Source organism: Emydura macquarii, unplaced genomic scaffold, assembly GCF_026122565.2.
Source record: "Emydura macquarii macquarii isolate MOO-44397 ecotype Brisbane River unplaced genomic scaffold, CSIRO-AGI_Emac_v2 contig_705, whole genome shotgun sequence".
NCBI classification, from domain to species: domain Eukaryota; kingdom Metazoa; phylum Chordata; order Testudines; family Chelidae; genus Emydura; species Emydura macquarii.
Window position 1 is genome coordinate 2,754,723 of NW_027130842.1, and position 19,591 is coordinate 2,774,313.

A 19,591-nucleotide genomic window follows, 5' to 3' on the forward strand; every position below is an offset into this window, starting at 1 on the left:
CAGCCATGGTTCAGCCACCATGGGCAAGATTCCTGTGGCGGTTTATTGTAATTGACATATTTGTGGTGTACAACTAAGTACTCCTTAAATAGTGTCTACGTGTACAATAATGAGAATCCCTTTCCCACCCACCCCCATTACTTTATCACCTAATCTAGTTTATTTTCTATGTCAGCAGAACAAAAAGAGGACAGGAATAGAGAAGGCCTGCATAGATTCATACTATAGAGTTTTCTAAAGTGCTAGGAGGAGGGAACTCTGGCCTCTCTCAGTCCCAGTAAACTGTAGCTCTTGCAAAGCTGGTCACTCATCCACAAATATCTTATCCCCTTCTCTGAGCTCCTTAAAGAGCATTCTACTTGAAGCAGTTCATGCCCTGGAGTCACACTCTGACATTCAGGTGTCAGCTTGATTCAGTGGAATTTGTAATTTATGTTTTAGAAAAAGAGGATGAAGATTTTATGAGAAAAATTGGATAATAAAGATACAAGATTTGCAAGACCAAGGCATGTGTAAGAAATCCCCTTATTGACTCATTCTTAAAAGATATTGAGTGAAATCCTGCCTCCATTTAAGTCAATGTGGGTTTTGCCAATGACTTCAGTGGTGCCAAGATTTCACTTATAGTCTTACTCCACTGCAAACAGAAACAAAAGGAGAATAGTATTTACTCTTGCAATGCGAGAATATTAGGGCCACCAGAAGATGTGAGGGAAGGACTCAAATACTGTGATAATGGAGGTTATGGAAGTACTTGGGTACATATAGACTTAACTCATGTGATGGTTTTTCTTTAGTTTTAGGAAGAATACTGATACAGAAGTTTGAAACATCACAAAATGTTTTGAAGTGATTTAAGACTTCTTTATAAATCTCTGATTCGTACCTCTTTATACAACTCCTCCTAATTTTGTAGAAGCCCTCACTGTTACTTTTGGATGTGAGGGTAACTTGGGATCTTAAAGATTCTCTTTGAAAAATATCCCTTTTACAAAAGCAACTTAGTAGAAAGAGAGATGATTTTATAAATCCAAATGTTTGTCTTTGGGTATTGTTATTTATTAGTATTGCAGTAGAGCTCAAAATGTGCTAGGTAACATACACATCTAGGAAGTTACAGTCCATGCCCCAAGGAGTTTATAATCTTTATACCAATTCAGCAGGGTACTTAAGCACATGGGTAAATTTAGGCATCTGAAAAGCCTCACTGACATTAATGGAATTACTTGTGTGCTTCAAGTTCCACATGTGTTTAAGTATTTTGTTGCATTGGTGTCCTAATTATTGTGTATATTCTTTTTCTGATTACACCCTCTTTTAAAATAAAATTTTGATGATGCTAAGACTGTTTTAATTGTCCCACTGGAAATCTAAAGATGATCTGCTTAGGGATAGATAGATATTTCTGAAGATTCTCTTTCAAGATTTCTTCCTGAACGTCACTTAGCTTTTATGGATATTAACTGCTTTTGCCCATAAGCTACATTTCCTCAGAGCACAGTAACTAAAATAATTTAGAAAATATTTGGGAATCTTTCCCCTTTAGAGATCAAAAATGAAACATCCATAGTTATAGGCACAGATGTTTTTCCTCTGTACTAAGAAGAATGAAATGATGATAGTAACACATTTTTTAATCTGATACACTGTCTACATATGATCACCTGATACAAGAGCCATGCTTCATAAAACACAAAATGTAACAAGCCAAATATCCTATTCAACCTGTTAGTGTGAAACATTAAAAAAGGATCTTACTAAAGGGTTCAATAACCTTGTATTCATTCAGCACTGATTTCTTGAAAATCTTTTGAGAAACTGTTGCTTTGAACAAATCTGATTATAAATGTGACCTATTTAGTAAGCACAGAAAATCCTGGTCTAAGGCTTTCATAGACATTCACCAGGTACATATGACCAGTGCAGTTCTCCCTGCCCTCCTCCCCCTGCAACAGTAAGTCCCAATCTGGAACTCTATGGCTGCAGAGGAGAGTTGAGCACAGGGTCCTCTTGTGAATGGTAGAAGATCTCTCTGCAGTAGCTCTTCATAGGCTGCCATGGAGGGCTGCAGCAGGGTGGGGTAAATGGGATCCCCAACAATGCAGACGAGTTAAGGCTACAACTGCACCATACATGCTGAGGTAGCACCACTGTAGCCTCATATCACACCGTCAGGTTGGTGTGTGGGTTTCATCATCCCAACACCTGTCCATTCAACTGGAGAACACCATATTACTTGGCTTTGCATAGACAAAATGAATGTCTTCCAGATTGCAGAGAAGCCAGTGTGTAGGTTTCTAGTGAGCCTTCTCTTTCAATTTGTGTCTGGGTAGATAGGAGGGTCAGAGAGGGATGGTGCACCTATAGGGGTGGCATATTTAGAAAGATGTAATGTCTTCATAAATGACCGTGGATATTTTTAAATTATTTGTTTACTTGTCTGCTCAGTTGCAAAACAGACAAAACATGCAAGTTGGCAGCACTGATATAGCCACATTGGCCCCAGGATATGAGAGAGACTAGTAGATGAGGTAAGGGCCAGTAAAAGATATTACTTCACAAAACATGCAAGCACATTTACTATGGCCCTGTGCCTAAATCCTGTATGCACCAGAGACTCCCTCTGAAGTCCATGCACAAAGGGTGCAGGATCACGCACCATGACAACTGTTTATTACTAGTTCTTTATGAGATAGCAAATAAATAAAATCTATTTATGTGAAGTTTCTTCTCCACAGTTTCTGCTAAATCTACTGATTTAACTGCTCTATATGCTAAGAGTGAAAACTTCCAATACCATAATTTTTTACAAATCCTATTCATAGGATGACAAGTACAATGCAGCTTAATCAGTAATATACAAGAAATGGATCTGAACCAGAACAAGAAAATCTGAAAATCCTTTAATAAGGAAGGACATTCGTTTTCAGTTTTTACCCCTTTTAGCCCCGAAATTCCCAAGCCATTGTTCGATTTTTACTTATTTCACCTGAATACCAGAACTCCCCAGACCCAGCTTCCTGCTCCAGAAAGAGAGAGAGCAGGTTGGTAACCTGGTCCACTCAGGTTACCAAACCTCCATCCCTCCTGGAGCATGCCCAAAAGCGGAAGAGGAGGCAAGGCAACATGAAAAGGTGGTGCCCTTACTTCTTTCACCTCTTCTGCTTCCAGGTATGCTCTGCAAGGAGAGATGGCGGCTCAGAAACCTGGATTACCGAGCCACCATCTCTCCTTCTGGAGCAGTGAGTTGGGTTAGAAGTACCAGAACAACCCAAGTGCTGGTGCATGTACTGTTCTCAATCCCATGCACGCACACACACACAACTTTTCAGAGAGCATGGATAGTTATCAGCATTTAAAGCAAATAAAATCAGTGAATTACTTTTCATGCTAAAATGGATCCAAAACAAAAAACTTCTTCTGACTGTTTCAGAACGAGAGGGTTTTTTTTTTTTTTTGTTTGTTTGTTTGTTTTGTTTTTTTTTAATTAAAATAATCGGGAGGAGAGAGTGACATTTATCCAGAAAACTGTGAAGTTAATTTGTGCGCTCTTTTTCACCGTTTTCAAATTTTTGAAATAAAAACACTGATAAATTCCTGAGGAAATTTTGAACAAAATAAAAACTGACAATGAAGGATCTTCACAATAAGGAAGACTGGAAGTGGCTGTGGATCCAAATCCAAGCTTTATTACTTTGTTTTCATTCAGCTTCTCATAACATGCTCATTAGATACCTAGAATCCGTCCCAGGGGCCTGCATCTATATTAAGCAGAACCAGAATGCAAATCCAAACACCCTGATAATTTGGGAGTGTTCAGATTGTTCAGATTCAGATCCAAGTCCAAACTTTGAGCTAGGTTAGGACAGCAGCTAATTATCCCCCTTTGTGAGCTGGAGTCAGAGGGAATGTAGGAAAGGTTAGGGTTAGGGTTAGGGGCTACTCCTGGGTGCTCCAGACTGTGTCCGACACAATCTAGCACTCAGTGACTTGGGCTCATCTTTACTGCATAAAATAGAGGCTGTTTTTGGTTTTAATAGTAAATTTTAAGCATTTTATTGGGTTGCAATTGTTTTTCCATCTTACATTGACCTTAGCTATTTAAAAGGCAGCTGTGTACAACATGTAGAATAGTGCTTTGGATAACCGGCATAAATGATACAACATGAACAGAGAGACCAAGTGGGTGAGGTAATGTCTTTTATTGGACCAAACGAAGTGCATAGAGAGGCTAGCCATATTTTAAAAGATTTTGATGACTAAAGGTACTTTCTGGTCCAATTCAGTAATCAATGTTTCTGTCTGTGTGTGTACAAGGATATGAGATACAGGCTGAGTAATTTACTAGTGCACAGCCTACCAACTGAGTTTATGCTCAAGCAAAACCAATTACTGAAGGTACAATGTGTGATTCAGCATCATTTTTACAAAGTTATATAAATCTTTTTTTAATCTCTTCTCAATTTTTAAGGAATGAACTCTATTACTCATGAGAACACCAGGCTCATTATGTTGGCTGCTGTGAGACACATAAAGCAAGTGTCTCCTCGGTCATTTCATACATACTTACAAAAACATTAGTCATGCTTCAGTACTAGGTACTTCCTCAGCTCTCCTGCTGAAGTGTTGGTTATGTAACACCAATAAATAGTTACTGAGCTCTATACAGAAAATGATGTGACCTTTTACATCTGATAACTCTGGCCCTTCAAGGCCTAACAGCAAAGGCTGGGGCTCTCTATAGAGCTGGTAATCTCCTTTTCCTAGAGAGCTGTAAGGGGATATGTTTCCCGGGTAGAATTTTCAAAGAAGACAAAAGGAGTTGAGATCAGGAGCAGAGCCCCGTTGTGCTAGATGCATTACAAACATAGCCCCTGATCCAAAGATCTTCTAATCTAACAAGATTAGCAACAACTGAAAGGACAGGGAGATGATCTGATTATATACAAATACATTTATATAAGATGTGGGTATACACTTATTTAGTTTTGTAATTAAATAAATATAGTCCCCACTGCCCCTCAGCCAAGCCATCAAAGATTGTTCCACATGCCATAGCAGAAGAGGGCCTTGGCTCTAATGAGGTAGTTTAAAATTTTCCAGACTTTCTTGGACATCTGCCCAAATAAACAGACTGGGCTTAAATGATAACAACAATGCCGGAGTCACATAAACAACATTAGTAAACACTAATACATGTTTTAGCAGTGCCAAAAAAAACTAGCCACCATCACTTGGCAAAAAGTTTACAAATGCTCAAAAACTTATTGTAACAAAAACTGAAACCAGGTTGAACCATGTGCATTGTTGCAGTTTTTGTCTAAAATAAATTGACTCCCTATGTCTATTGATATCTAAAAGAGTTAGATGTTGGAAGGGCAAGACTGGTCCATCTGTGTAGGAATTTATGACGCTGACAATTTGTGTGTCATTTTTAGAACAGGAGGACTGGTTGGATAATTTGATTAAAAAAAATACACTTAACAAAAATACTAAAATGGGATGTCCCAGATTTTTTTATTTTCTTCCTGTGCTTACACATACCATGGCAAAGATAAGGAAGTGGTCTAAAGCAATTCAGTGGTGCTTTCCTAGATATTAACATATACAAATTAAAACCTGGATCCTTCAAATAGTTCTGCATGTGTTTAACTTTATGTGCATGAGTAGACTCTCTGGCCCAGCTTCTGCAGTACCCCAGTGACGCAGAGGGGACAGAATCTGGACATGAATCACCAGTGGAGAATTCCACATTGCTAAAGTAAAGTCAACGGAAGTGGCAGAGTTGGTTCATGTGCCAGACATTTCCCTCTCCCCATTTAAGGAGTGCTGAAGAAAAGTGAAGGCATACCAGGGCCATGGTGAAGCAAAAACATAAAGTTGGATAAAGAATCCTTAGTGCAAATGAGAACAAGCCCCTTACATTTCAGGGGCAACACAGTTTCCCTGCTTTCTTGTTATGACTATATACATTTAATTTTTCTAGTTGTAAATATCAGTAACACAACCTTTTAAAAATAATGCAGGATACTTTTAAAAATCACAACATAAAGAAAGTATACATCTTAATGGCCTGAGTTTTCAATGTAACTAGCTATTTTGGATGCCCTGAAAGGGGCTTAATACCTGTAACCTGGGCATCATCTTTGTCTCAACCCTCTCTCTAGTTCCTCATATCCAGACTGTCTAAATCTTTCTGATTCTTCCTACTGAACATCTCTAAAAGATTACCTTGTTTTTCCATCGATACAGCTAAAACTCTCACCCAGTCTCAACATCTTGCATCTTGATTACTATCTTTTTCTCCGGCCTTGACCTATGCAATCTTGCCCCACTGATATACACTCACAATGCAAAGATCACTGTCCTAGCCCGTTGCTTTCACCATGTCTTTTTTTTTTTTTTTTTTTGCATCCCTTCACCATTTCCCTTTCTCAATCACATCAAACATAAGCTGCATATCTTCACTTGCAAGACCCGTTCATGGCCTATCCCAGTGGTTCTCAACCACAGTTACATGTACCCCTGGTGGTACGCAGAGGTCTTCCAGGGGGTATATCAGTTCATCTAGATATTTGCCTAGTTTTACAACAGGCTACATAAAAAGCACTAGCGAAGTCAGTACAAACTAAAATTTCATACAGACAATGACTTGTTTATACTGTTGTATATACTATACACTGAAATAAGTACAATATTTATATTCCAATTTATTTGTTTTATAATTATATGGTAAAAATGAGAAAGTAAGCAGTTTTTCAGTAATAGTGTGCTCTGACACTTTTGTATTTTTATGTCTGATTTTGTAATCAAGGAGATTTTAAGTGAGGTGAAACTTGGGGGTACTCAAGACAAATCAGACTCCTGAAAGAGGTACAGTAGTCTGGAAAGGTTGAGAGCTACTGGTATATCCCCACACTACCGATGATCTCTCATTCGTTATTGAGATGTTGACTCTTGCCTCCAATTGGCTAAGGAAGCCAGCCTCCACTGCCGACTTGTTACATTTTCAAAGAAGCACCTTTGTACTTTCTCTCATGCTGCCCCTCACGCTTGGAAGGAGCTTCCCATCAACATTCACAAAGCTACTGCATTGACCTCCTTCAAACCTTCCTCTAAACTGTGTGATACCTATATCTTCTGTGATACCTACAAAAGAACTTAACAAGCAGGCAGCTGGTGTGCTGAGACCACTCCCTATTACACTGACCAACACTGTTTCATTGTTTCTTTCCGCCCTCCCTGTCTGCATCCACCTATTATCTCTTGGCTTATACTTTTACTGTAAGGTCTTTGGGATCATCTTTTTGTTATATGTTTATAGAGTGCCTAGAACAATGCGGTCCTAGTGCATGACAGGAGCTTCTAGGTGCTATGGTAATGCAAATGCAAATAAAAATAAAATAATACATTACAAATAACCAGTTATACTAATTCTACTTATAACTGCACTTAAACATGAATTATAGCATTATTTGTCAGCAAAAATCATATTTTTAAAATGAGCAATCTTAATTTAATTTAATTTCATTTTTGCACGATAGCCACTATGATTCCAAAATGGACATATGCAATTAAGACATTTCAGGGCTTGTGTTATGCTGGAAAACACCATGTCCCAAGCAGATGCAAAACTCTGTCTTAAGTTGTATGACCCGCACTCCACCCAAGGTCTTGCACTATCCAAACAGATCACTCACCCAATTACCTTGGTTTGTTTAAGACCATGAAATAGAGGAAGCTTACCTTACTCCCCTGATAGAAGCAGCACTGAAGTTCCACTCATGAATACCTTTCTGTAACATACAGAAAAAGCGTAAAGATAAAACATAATGATAAAAGTTTAACTTAATATATAAGAGCCAACATACATTATCTTTTACCCTGTAACACAAAAGGCTGAAAGATTAAAGAAAGTTACTCAAAATGTGAGAATTTTATACGATAGCAATTATTCTTTGTGGCATCTTAACATAATGCCAACAGCATCTTTGAACAGTCTTTGCTGAATAGAAATGCTGCTCTGGAGAGCATTTTAGTAACTAGAACAATAAAGCCAAGAAACATTTCTTGCTGAGAAATAAGATTTTGAATGAGGCTGTGGTGCCAACCACAGTCACAACCAAATGAGTTCCCAAAGCCGAAAAAGACATGACGTTGAATAGCTTACGACACCTGTCAAGAATAGCAAGAAATAAAGCAGTAGGACACACTGCCAGAGTTGCTGCATTTTGTACAGTAAATGGCAAACAGGGCTGAGCCTACAGTACTTGATAATCTATTACACCTTTCTGCAAAGATTGCCAGATCAATTTTCACCCCCTCTATATCTTCTTAATCCTTCTTTCCTTTCTGTTCACATTTTATGACAGGTAGTTATGTTAACATAAAATTACGTAATATAATGTACCAAATACACACAACTGCATTTTCTTTAGACCTACATCAAACTTCACATAATTTTAAAAATCCATTTAAAAATAACCTGCAGTTGTAAAGTAGCAAATACTAACTAGCCATGAATGATGTGGAAATGACCTCATATTAAATGAGTTTTTGGGTAAACTGGATCACAGGGACTCATGTATTGCCTAATACATTGCCACACTGCCTAGCACAATGGGACCCAACCTGCCTAAAGCCGTTAGGTGCTACCTCTGCATAAGTATTCATAAAAACTTTTCTGAATAGATTTTGCCAGTTTATGAAATGCATATAAATCACCAAAGCTTTTCTGCTCAGACCTAGTTTAATAGCTAAAAATTAACGCTCAAAGCAGAATGAGTAGAAGTGTCTCAGCATCACTGAAAGGTACTGAGTGATTTGACAAACCTTGAGAAGGCAACGTTTGATCTGAATAATGAGCAAGGAGGATGTTCAGATATGGTCAGCCTTGCTTGATACAATGCCAATTGTGCTACAAATTGCTCCTAAATGCAGGATCAGCACATACTGCAGAATGTACATTTAAAATAATTTGGAGATTCTTAGCTGAATTTTAAGGCTTTAAATTTTTAATCGGACACACTTTGTTTAGACTAACCTTCTGCTCAAGATCCCCTGCCATCTGTAGATCCATTTGTAGATTCCAAGGCCAGAAGGCCTGACCTCTTGCTTAACAAAGGTCATAGAACTTCCCCAAAATAATTCCTAGAGCATATTCTTTAGACAAAGATCGGATCTTGATTTAAAAATTGTCAATGATGGAGAATCTACTATGATCCTTGGTAAATTGTTCCAGTGGTTAGTTACTCTCGCCATTAAAAATATACACCTTCCTTCCAGCCTGAATTTGTCTGGCTTCAGCTTCCAGCCGTTGGATCAGGTTATATACTAAACTGAATAACCTATTATTAAATATTTATTCTCTATTTAGGTACTCAGACAGTAATCAACTCACCTCTTAACTGTCTCTTGTTGAGCTAAATAGATTGAGCTTCTTGAGTCTATCACTACTAGGTATGTTTTCTAATCCTTTAATCACTCTCACGGCTCTTCTCTGAACCCTCTTCAATGCATCAACATCCTTTTTGAATTGTGGGCACCAGAACTGGACACAATATTCCTGATTATCCACAACAAACCTCAAATCTTTTTCAGAGGCACTGCTTCCCAAGATAGCGTCCCCCATCACATTAGTATGGCCTACATTCTTTGTCCCTAGATGTATACATTTACATTTGGCCTTATGAAAATACATATTGTTTGCTTGAGCTCAGCTTACCAAGTGATCCAGATCACTCTGTAGCAGTGATCTGTCCTCCTCATTATTTACCACTCCCCCAGTCTGTACCATCAGAAAACTTTATCAGTGATGATTTTATGTTTTCTTCCAGGTCATTAATAGAAATGTTAAACAGCTTAGGGCCGAGAACCAATCACTGTAGACCCCACTGGTAACACACCCATTCAATGATGATTCCCCATTTACCATTACATTTTGAGACTTAACTGGCCAGATTTAATCCATAGAATGTGCGCCATGTTAATTTTATATCATTCTAGTTTTTTAAACTAGCCTTTGCTCTGCACCCCTCCCACGCTAAATGCAAAGAGCTAACATGGGCATTTCCTCTGCCTGCAGGAGGGAACAGAACAAAGGGATAGGGATTCATGCCACACTAGGTCTCCTGGCTCCACTATATGAGGAAAGAGCACCTTCCCTTATCCCCCAGCAATAGTGGGGAGTATCTCAGCAATCGCAGTCACCCCTCTTCCCACGTCCATCTCCCAATTCTTCCGGACTGCCTTTCAACAACTGGTACTCATCCCATTTTTATCCATGAACACTCCAAAATAACACCCAAAAGGTGTTAAAGAAAAAGGGGTTCAAAAAGCATGAGAATCTCAACTCATGTTTTATAGCTTTATAGTTTATGAAAGAGTAATCTCTCACAGATTCATTCAACCTCTTTCATTTACCACATCGTGTTCTCAGGCTGCTGAATTATAGAAAAGCTGTGTTGCTCATGATTCTGCCAACTTTTAAATAAACCTGAGTAAACATATCAGGGTGCTATCCAACTCCAGCATCTGTTCTTTGGTTAGTCAAAAATCACAAAATGGATTCAGAAGCCAACATGAAACTGAGGCAGCTTGGCTACTATGTTTCATAATGACAAAATACGACTGTGGCACTTCTCTAAAATCAAAAAGAAAACAAACAGCTATATTCAGGGAATTACAGGGGAGTGGAAAAGTGCTCATAGCAGAGACAAAGTAGATCCACCACCTGGCTTTTAAAAACACTTTCCCATTTATTTATTTTTTTAAGTTTCACGAGTTTCATCATTTAATTAAAACTTAAGTAGAAAATATTCACTGGAATATGGCTGTGGAAAGAGGCATTTATTTATACCGAGCCACACCACGAGCCCCTTTCTAGTTATGGAGTCACCAGTCGCAAGCTGAGAAGCTGAGTTTCATTTTACATTTAAAGCAAATATTAAACCTCTGTTATGTATGAAAAATAAACCATACATTTCTTAAAAACTTACACACTTATTCATTGAGTACAGAATGAATTTTCTGAGAATTTACCAGTAAATCTATTAACTCATGAGTTAATTAAAACTTGGGTCCTTTAAGAAATTGACCATGTGTTTGTCTTCTTTGACCCAAATAATCTCAATAATGGAATCACACAGACTCTTCAAATTTCCCATATAGGGGGAAAATCTTTTTAAAAAATCAGTTTAATTTTATCTGTGACCAAAACACTGAGCACTGTGCCTTAATCATAATCTTATGGTTATTACATGATGTCATTACAGGGCAGAGTTAAGGTTATTTTTGCACCCTAATTGTACATTTCCGTTCCTAACATGACTGAATTTCTTTTAAGTATAGCCTTCACTCTGAATTTCCTGGGTTTGTAATGCTTAGTCATGGGATAATTACAACATCTCTGCAATGTTATTTATCTTTAAGTTACTGATGCATACTGTCAGCCTTCATTTATCCTAGATTTTTGTCCTGAAATATTTATAGGCAGTTCCACTGACTGTAGTGAATCTGATTAATTGCTCATTGATGGGAGTAAGGAACTCATATTTTGACTTACAATGATATGAATTAATATTCTGACATAGAATAGGGGAGGGGAGAGAGAGAGATTGAGGTTCATAAACGTTTAAAAATATATCTAGAGAAATTAAAGAATGTTGACCAAATGACTATGAAGAAATTTTGTCCAGTAATGAATGATGCATGCTCACTTAGTAATACACTACAGAATCTTTGCGTAAGTATGAGGGGATTTTGGGTTCAGAGCAACAATCATGCTTTATATTTATGGTATGAGCAATAAGCCACCAAACAGAAAGAAGTGGATTATTTGGGAGTGAATTATTAAGAATCAATTATAGGTAGAGATAATTCCAAATATGAAATAAGCTATAGCACTCTCCCAGAGCAGATGTCTTATGGTATCAAGGTTTACTCTGCAGCACCAACATTTGGCATTATTTACAATGTGTGGCAAGTATATTTTGGTTTGTGTCCAACCGCTAGGGCAATGTATGTATGTATGTTTGTTTGATAGCCTGAGGCTATCATGAATGATGATGACCACATGTAAATAGGCATTCATTGATCTGGACACAGTTTAGCCTGCATTTCAATTTGTCTTCTGACTGTCCTATATTTGCCATTAACAACACACTTTTCCCCACAGTCCACTTTCCCCAAGAAAATGTCCAAGTGCTATTGCCCATTGTATTCTATGTACACTGTTCAAAGGAGGTAGAGTAGAAATGGAAAATAGCAAAAAAAGGAGCATGTAAAAATATTTCTATTGTAAGTGTAAAAAGCACAGGATAGACTGATTCTAGAAAACAATTCCCTACTATCGTACCCTGCAACCGAAGAAAAGTCATCAGAAAAAGAAATAATGACTGCTCCGGTTCTTGGAAACTGAGAAATCATCTGTCACATTTTTCCTGGTTCCACGTCTCCCTGAACCTACTCATTCCCTATGCCTTCTTCTTCTCTCCCATCTTCCACATCTCCCAGACTCCCTTCTTTCTCTCGGCTTCCAAAACTTCCTGGCTGCCCTAATTCTCACTGCTCTACTGTTTCTTTCCCAGTATCCTTGGATGCGGTAATCCCTTTCTTCACTCTATGTCTCCCAAGCTGTCTTCAGACTCACTCTCCTTCCAAATACCCGACTTCCCCACACCTCAGCTTCCAAGTTTCCCTATCTTTAACCCTGCTTTCTCAGCTTCTAGGTCTCCAAAACGTCTACCTTCTCCCATCAATTTCCTCTAAGTTCCCAACTTCCTGCACAACTATTCAAAACAATGATTTTTATTTCCTCTGCCTTCACATTTACAGTGTCTCCACAAGGCTACAATATAAACTAGTGGGTACTGGATGGGGGCATTTTTGACACACACAGTGCATTACTCAGGGTCCAGTATTCAAAGAAGACACTGGTAAGCCATACCGGTGAAACTGTATGATTTAAAAGAACCACATCTTTCAAGAGTTTTAATTCTTTTAAGCACATTTCAAAACGATAACATGGATTTGGATAACACCAGAGAGGAAAAAAAGGAGGGAAGTTCCATTTCTACAAATAAATGTATATGTCAATTTTACTGGTGTGTTGTACGGATATTTTAAAAGCCAAACTTTCAGTAATGCACTAGACGCTTTGTACACTATTATTTAAATCAAGCCTTCTGAAACAAATTGTAAATTTAATATTTCTTTAAAATCACAAAAGAGATCATGGAAAAATACTTAACCAGGAACTATTATCTGCAAATTAAGCAATGCCCAAAAATATATTTGAACAAATATATTTTTATATATACCACAAATAAGTTTTCCACCTGGTGTAGTCAACTGTTAGAAGTCTTCAATTACAGGATTTATGTTACTTATATGATTCAGAGACCATAATGTGCGATTCATTATTTGCATTTCTCATCCTAAAGCAAGTGCAATGGTTTACCTTGTCATCAGGTAGGACGTGCCAGATAGATATGGTCTTCTCCTCCGCCTCACTATTGATGGAGAGATATGAAGGCTGGTAAATTTTCGTTGGTTCTAATATTAAAACCTTGGGGGGGAAATTAAAAGTCATTAAAAGATTTATGACATTTAAAAAGCATTGTAATCAACTGAAAACATATCTAAGGTCCTAGGACATTAGGAATCACAAGGGGAAGAGAGAAGAGGTAAAACTGTGTAAAATGATCATGCAAGCCTAAGGGCTGAAATTCTAGTTTAAATTTAGTTTTTTTATAATCCAACTTTCTCCACTACACACCTGATCATATGATACTCCTGATTCAATAAGATTCTGAATACCTTCTTTGCTATGGCCAAGTGTTGAGCAACCTCTGTAACATGGTGGATTTTTGGACCCAGTGGAGGCAGTTTGAGGATGTTTAGAGGGAGGAGGTCAGCTTGTCCCTTTGTTTGCAATTTGGGTTGGGGAGAGGAGCAGTTGGGAAGTTCTTCAGAGAGAAAGCAGAAAGTTCTTCACTCTGGAGCTAGATTTAATTGCTTTTAAGTCAGACCATTGTGAGCACTAACTATGCAACTGGACAGGAGGGAATGGTTCCATTGGAGCTAAAAGCATCCAAGTAAGAGACCACATACTGACAGCAATAGATTGCAGAACAGTTTTTGGGATATGTGAGAGCAAAATCTGACCAGAAGAGAGAGAATTCAATGCAGCAAGATTTGATCAAACCTAGCCACCTAGTACACTGTTGTGCTACTATATCAAAAATGCTTGGCCAAAAGTAGCTGATGGTCCATCTTCCTTCAAGCCCTTAAAGGAAAAAGTCAGCACAGTTTAGCCATTTGTAGATATTTGGTTTCCCCTTAAAGACTGATATTATTGTCTTTTTATAGTATTCTATATTTCAATCTGATTTCCAGAAAAAAGACTCCAAAAGCTTTTAAGTCTGTATTTAGTGCACAGAAGATTTTCTGTTTCAATCTGTAAATGTTTGTATTCAATTGGGAAAAAGGTTACTGCATTTCCATTTATTTTGAATTGCTACTGTAAAATATTTCCCCCCAAAACAGCTGAAATATGTTTTGATATTTATTTGAATGGAAAGGGGATCAAGTTAGAGGATGGCATAAATTAATTCTCGTACAAAAAACACCTGCCTCCAAACCCCCACCCCACATACTTTAAGATCAGAATTTATCAATGCATTGTGTTTTTTGCAAGTGATTTCTATACTTTTTAAGAATAATTTTTAAACTGCTTTTGTAAATAAATACTAAATGTACTGATTTCCAGAATCTGTAAACTGTGTCTGCAACAAAGTGATGTTGCAGGGCTCTGTGTGACTAGCCTGGAAAAGCAGAGATAAAAGCTACAAACTTCAACTCAGTATTCAGAAACTCCAGGGCAGAACTATAAGAGGTCCGGGTGGGATTACCCTTTCATGTCAAGGCCTTGGAGACCATCAGGAACTCCCTTAGTTACTTTAAAAAAAAAATTAAACACACACAAATAGAAATGATTGGAAATTCTCAATGGTTCAAGATCCATACTGCATATACTCCTATAGGCTTCAATGGAGTTGGTGGCACTCCACAGCTGTCAGCTGACTGGCAGGTGCCAGACCAGCTGCTGCTGGCCTGCTCCCAGGCTAACTGCTACTAGGCAACCAATGAGCCCAGATGGAGCTGACTGAGTGGCCACAGCTCCTGACTGGCTGCTGGTTTAGCATCCCTGCTTATAAGCCCGGCCCCCACAGCACATCAGTAGCCACCCACCACCTCCACCAGCCCTGCAGCTGCCCTTGTTCCAGTCCCTGCCCCCAGCCTGCTCCAGCAGCCTCTGTTCCCCTCCAGATTCTGATTTCTGGCTTTGATCCCTGGCTCTGCCTCTGGTCGACCCTCCAGCTCTCACCTTTGGCTTCTGTCCCTCCAGCACTGAACCTCGACTCATTCTTGGGCTCTGCCCACCTTGCACCCAGCTCTAATTTTTAGGTTGGGCTTTCATTTCAACCACTAGGCCTAATGCCCACAGCCCAGTTGGCTATAGGAATAACTCAGGGCCAGATTTTAAAGGTATATAGGTGCTTAAAGATGGCAGTTAGGTGCCTAATGGGATTTTTTAAAGCGCCTAGGCACCTATCTGCATCTTCAGGCACCTGAATACCTATACAAATCTGGCCTTCAGCATCTCAGAATTGGGCCTTCAGTTTGTAAAGAAATGCCAGCAGCAGAATTTTAGTATTTGTATCTTTCTATATATGTAATGTTCTAGTAAAGTGTGTCGTGTCTTCCTCCAGTGTCTAGTTGAGATACCAGCTTACTGCAGCTGCCAATTATGGAGTTATTTGTATGTTCAATTGGTAGAGGGCTGTGCCTTGGTACTGAAGTTCCTAAATCCAGACACTATTGTCAATCTGTGCTGAAGATGGTTACACAGAAGCAGTGTTACAAATCAGTTTACATTTTTTTTTATAAATGCCATTTATTTGTAAAGCATCTAATATGCTTTAGTTGACAAAAAATTCCATATGTCTTTCCATTTCTCCTCTTTTGTTGCCCTTTCTCCAGAGCATGCAATGCACAATCTGTTTAGTTTGTACATGTACATTTTTCAGATTGTAAGTGAGAAAAGGTCTGTGGCTGGGTGGCAGTACTATAGTCACATGAACAAGTATGGATACAGCATGTCACCTTTGGCAGCATTGTGTTATTGACCAGATCTTTTCAATTTTAATTTTAAAGAAAATAAGTGTGTTTGGCTGAGACAGATCTGGAAGACAGATCCTCTTTTCAATGTTTCATTATGTCATGTGATAAATAAGAAGAAGAAAAGGATGTGGTTTCCCCTGGATGTCTGTTATGAAGCCCACAGTAATCTGCATATTTTCTCGCTTTAACTCCTTCCAAACCTTGTCATGTCACAACCTTTCCTTGCAGAAAAAAGGCAGAACAGGATTCCCGGCAGAGCCTCACATAGTCACTACTTACTGTGTGGAGCAGTTGCTCTTGAGCATTACGAAGTGCAGTTTTCCCTGGGATTGATTGGACCACCTACACATTGTGTCCAATCCCCAGCAGCCTGCAAAGTTGTCCAAACAGCCAATTTGCACTTCTCAGGAATTTGGGTGGACTGGCAAAATTGGATGCCATTTAAAAATAATAAAAAAGCAGTACTTGCCAAAAGCGACCACATCAAAGTGTCTAGGATACAATCTTTTCTCAATACGTAGTATACAGGAAATAGTGGTAGTGAGAATCTTTTTATTGCATACATCCGGCACCCACTTGCTGGGCATAAAGGTAGCCATTCAGCATAAAGCAACTAAGCAAAATATTACTATCCGGGTTCATCACTACTTTTCTAGGAAATAACTGAATGCATGTAATCTAGTGTGACTGTGGATTACTGTCTAATCCTATAAACAGTATGGTATTAGGCTGTCTATATGATCCCTATAACAGTGCACAAGTGGACATCATTAATTGAAAGAGATTGAGAGTCAGATATGTTAAGTCTAACGATGTATTTCTTTCTCTGTCTTATCAGATGCTAACAAAACTCCTTTCCTCAACGTGTAATTTAATTAATCTGTTGTCATTTGGCGCAGATGGGAACATTATAGATAGCCTAAATTATAGAATTCTAGCTTAGCTTTTCCATTGTTGCTTTCCTATAAAATAGACAAAGCAACTCAACTGTCACAGAATATAATCAATTAAAACCACTGCACTATGGAGATCAAATATATTTCTTCTGTGAACATGGTTTATTGGCTGACCAGCTCTGAACAAGTGATATTTTTATTAACTATGCTGTGTGACAAAAAGGAAATGAATATAATTAAAAGATAAGTGAGATAAGTTAATAAAAAGCACACTTACTGGAAATCTAACTATAAACACATCTGTCTTTGTGGCTTCGACTAGGAAGTCCATCCAAAAATCCACAAGTTCCTGTTTGGCTACATGTTGTTCTGGATTCAATTTCTTAAAATGCTGATATATCAAAATAGTTTCTACAATCGACTTGAGGTACCTATAATCAGTGAAGCACATACAGGCAGTAAATTTAATACAGTTTGCAAATAATCATTTCTGTATCTTTAATCAGACTTTAAAAATTCAGCATCACAATGCCAAGACAGCCAGTCAGATTCTGATTATCTAGGATTGCTTTTAATGAATAGATGCCTTGTTTTAGAGCCAGATATCAGTGACAGCAACATCACTAACCTGAAACATTCCTGAAGGTGGGGACACTCCATCCTGAGCATGTCAGTTATCCTGATCTATGATCGTTTTGTGATGTACCTAAATCTCCTGCCCTGGAACTAAGCTGAGTTCATGTCAAACTCATTTCAACCGTGACTAACCTCAAATTTAAACTCCGGTGAAAATTCACGGCATTAATCTTGTGTCATTTTGTCCTCTACAGTGCATCTGCACTGATTGATTATTTAGTGTAGGTGTCAAATGCGATACTTCTGGATTCAGAGCCTAGCATTAAAAGGGACATTGGCAGACATCCTTTCAACAACATTGTCGAAAAGACAACAGCTGTGCTGGAATACAGAATGTCTTTTCTAACTGCAGTCCATGGCTCTCTCTTTTATGCTTTACTTCCTAAGGCATACTTTTTATTGAGCCCCACATAAGACGGATTTCACCATTAAATGGAAAAAATACAAATGTAATTTTATGATGATGTCATTACTGATTAATGAATTAGTTGCATATCCACAAATGACCTATATATACCATTTGGACCCTTCCCTCAAAGCTCGCACCCAAAGATGTATTAAAAGCACTACAGCAACAGAATATTCACAGATAAGGAAGATGAGCCCCCTGTTGCATGACCTTAAAGAAAAAGTAATCACAGTTTAGATATTATAAAAATTTGGTTATCTTCTAAGGGCAGTTTCTATACCTGTGATAATGATACCTATGGAGCAATACAAGGGCCCTTCAAGGGACAGTCCCATGTTGGGGTGATGAGGAGGTGCATGAACAAAGCTACTCTATTATCCTTGAGGAGGATGCAGTATATCTGCATCTATCTGCACCTGGGCAGCTCTGCTGGGTGGTGACATGGGGATTAGAGTGCATTGCACGGCTCCACCCCTTCACCACCCTTGGAACAGGTTTGAACTAGCAGTGTGCTAGCCTTAAGTAGTCTCTTAGCTAACAGGCCGTAATGTGTCTGGCCCCTGAACAAGGGCATAAAGGGGAGGAAGATGAGAAGGAGAACCTTACCCCCCTCTGTCCACTTGTACAGGGGCAAGACACAACCTAACTAAATGTGTTAGTAACCACAGAAAGGATTTCTCCGATATAAATTTGAATACAATCTTACTGTTCTGACACCCTGAAAATTCCAGAAATTAGCCATTAAGGGAGTTGCAAAAAGAAATCAGCTGAAGGAACAAGTCTCTCCAGGGAGCTGGAAGCACTGTTAGATCTTGCAGCTTGAAATTCCTTCATTTAATTTGCACTGTGTATGTATTTCTCTTAGTTAACAATAAGATTTAAATTCTCTGTGCATCCATTCTTGATCAGCTCTGAAGAGATTCTGTGTGCTTTACAATTTGAATATTGGTGGACTGCTTTATGCCAAGTGGTTTTAAATATGGGAAGAAAAACAAAACAAATTACATGTTGACCTGATCTTACACTCAGAAAGGCACAATCATCTGTTTTTAAAAGGATATATTCCCTTCTTGATGCCTGCACACAGCTTTCACAACAGGAAAAGATATCCCCAAGTATCTTTAGAGTTTATTTCTTTTAATTATTAAAAGCAGTAAGTATGAAGTTTACTTAAAGATCACAACCACTGAAATACAGTGTTGTGTGTGACACTTTGAAGTAGCTAAATTAACAGCCTTTTTATAGAGAGGTGTTCAAAATATCACATCTTGTATATTCCCTTACCATGCTGGTGCCTTTAGCTTAAACAGCTTTTCTGAAGCCTGGATCACTCTTAGGTGGTCGTTGGCCAGGACACTGGCCCCCAAGAAAAATCCCACTTCCCAATAACTCTGCAGCTTCTCCAAGTTCCCCTTTTTACCAAGCAGGCTGCTGATCTTTACCCCTGTAATGATAAGAATACAAT

General features: G+C 38.4%; 1 protein-coding gene across 4 annotated transcripts in view; it reads right to left on the reverse strand.

Moving 5' to 3' along the window:
* MAP3K5 (mitogen-activated protein kinase kinase kinase 5) overlaps positions 1-19,591 on the reverse strand; it is a 143,863-nt gene that overhangs the window by 34,666 nt on the left and 89,606 nt on the right. For all 4 annotated transcript variants that reach the window (XR_010918652.1, XR_010918653.1, XM_067542295.1 and 1 more), the window contains exons 9-12: positions 19,411-19,570; positions 17,359-17,512; positions 13,460-13,567; positions 7,747-7,796 (exon numbers count right to left, since the gene is read on the reverse strand). Coding sequence is in view for 2 of the 4 variants with exons in the window: in XM_067542295.1 (XP_067398396.1) it covers positions 7,747-7,796; positions 13,460-13,567; positions 17,359-17,512; positions 19,411-19,570 (472 nt within the window). In the remaining 2 variants the exon portion in view is untranslated. The remainder of the gene's footprint in view (positions 1-7,746; positions 7,797-13,459; positions 13,568-17,358; positions 17,513-19,410; positions 19,571-19,591) is intronic.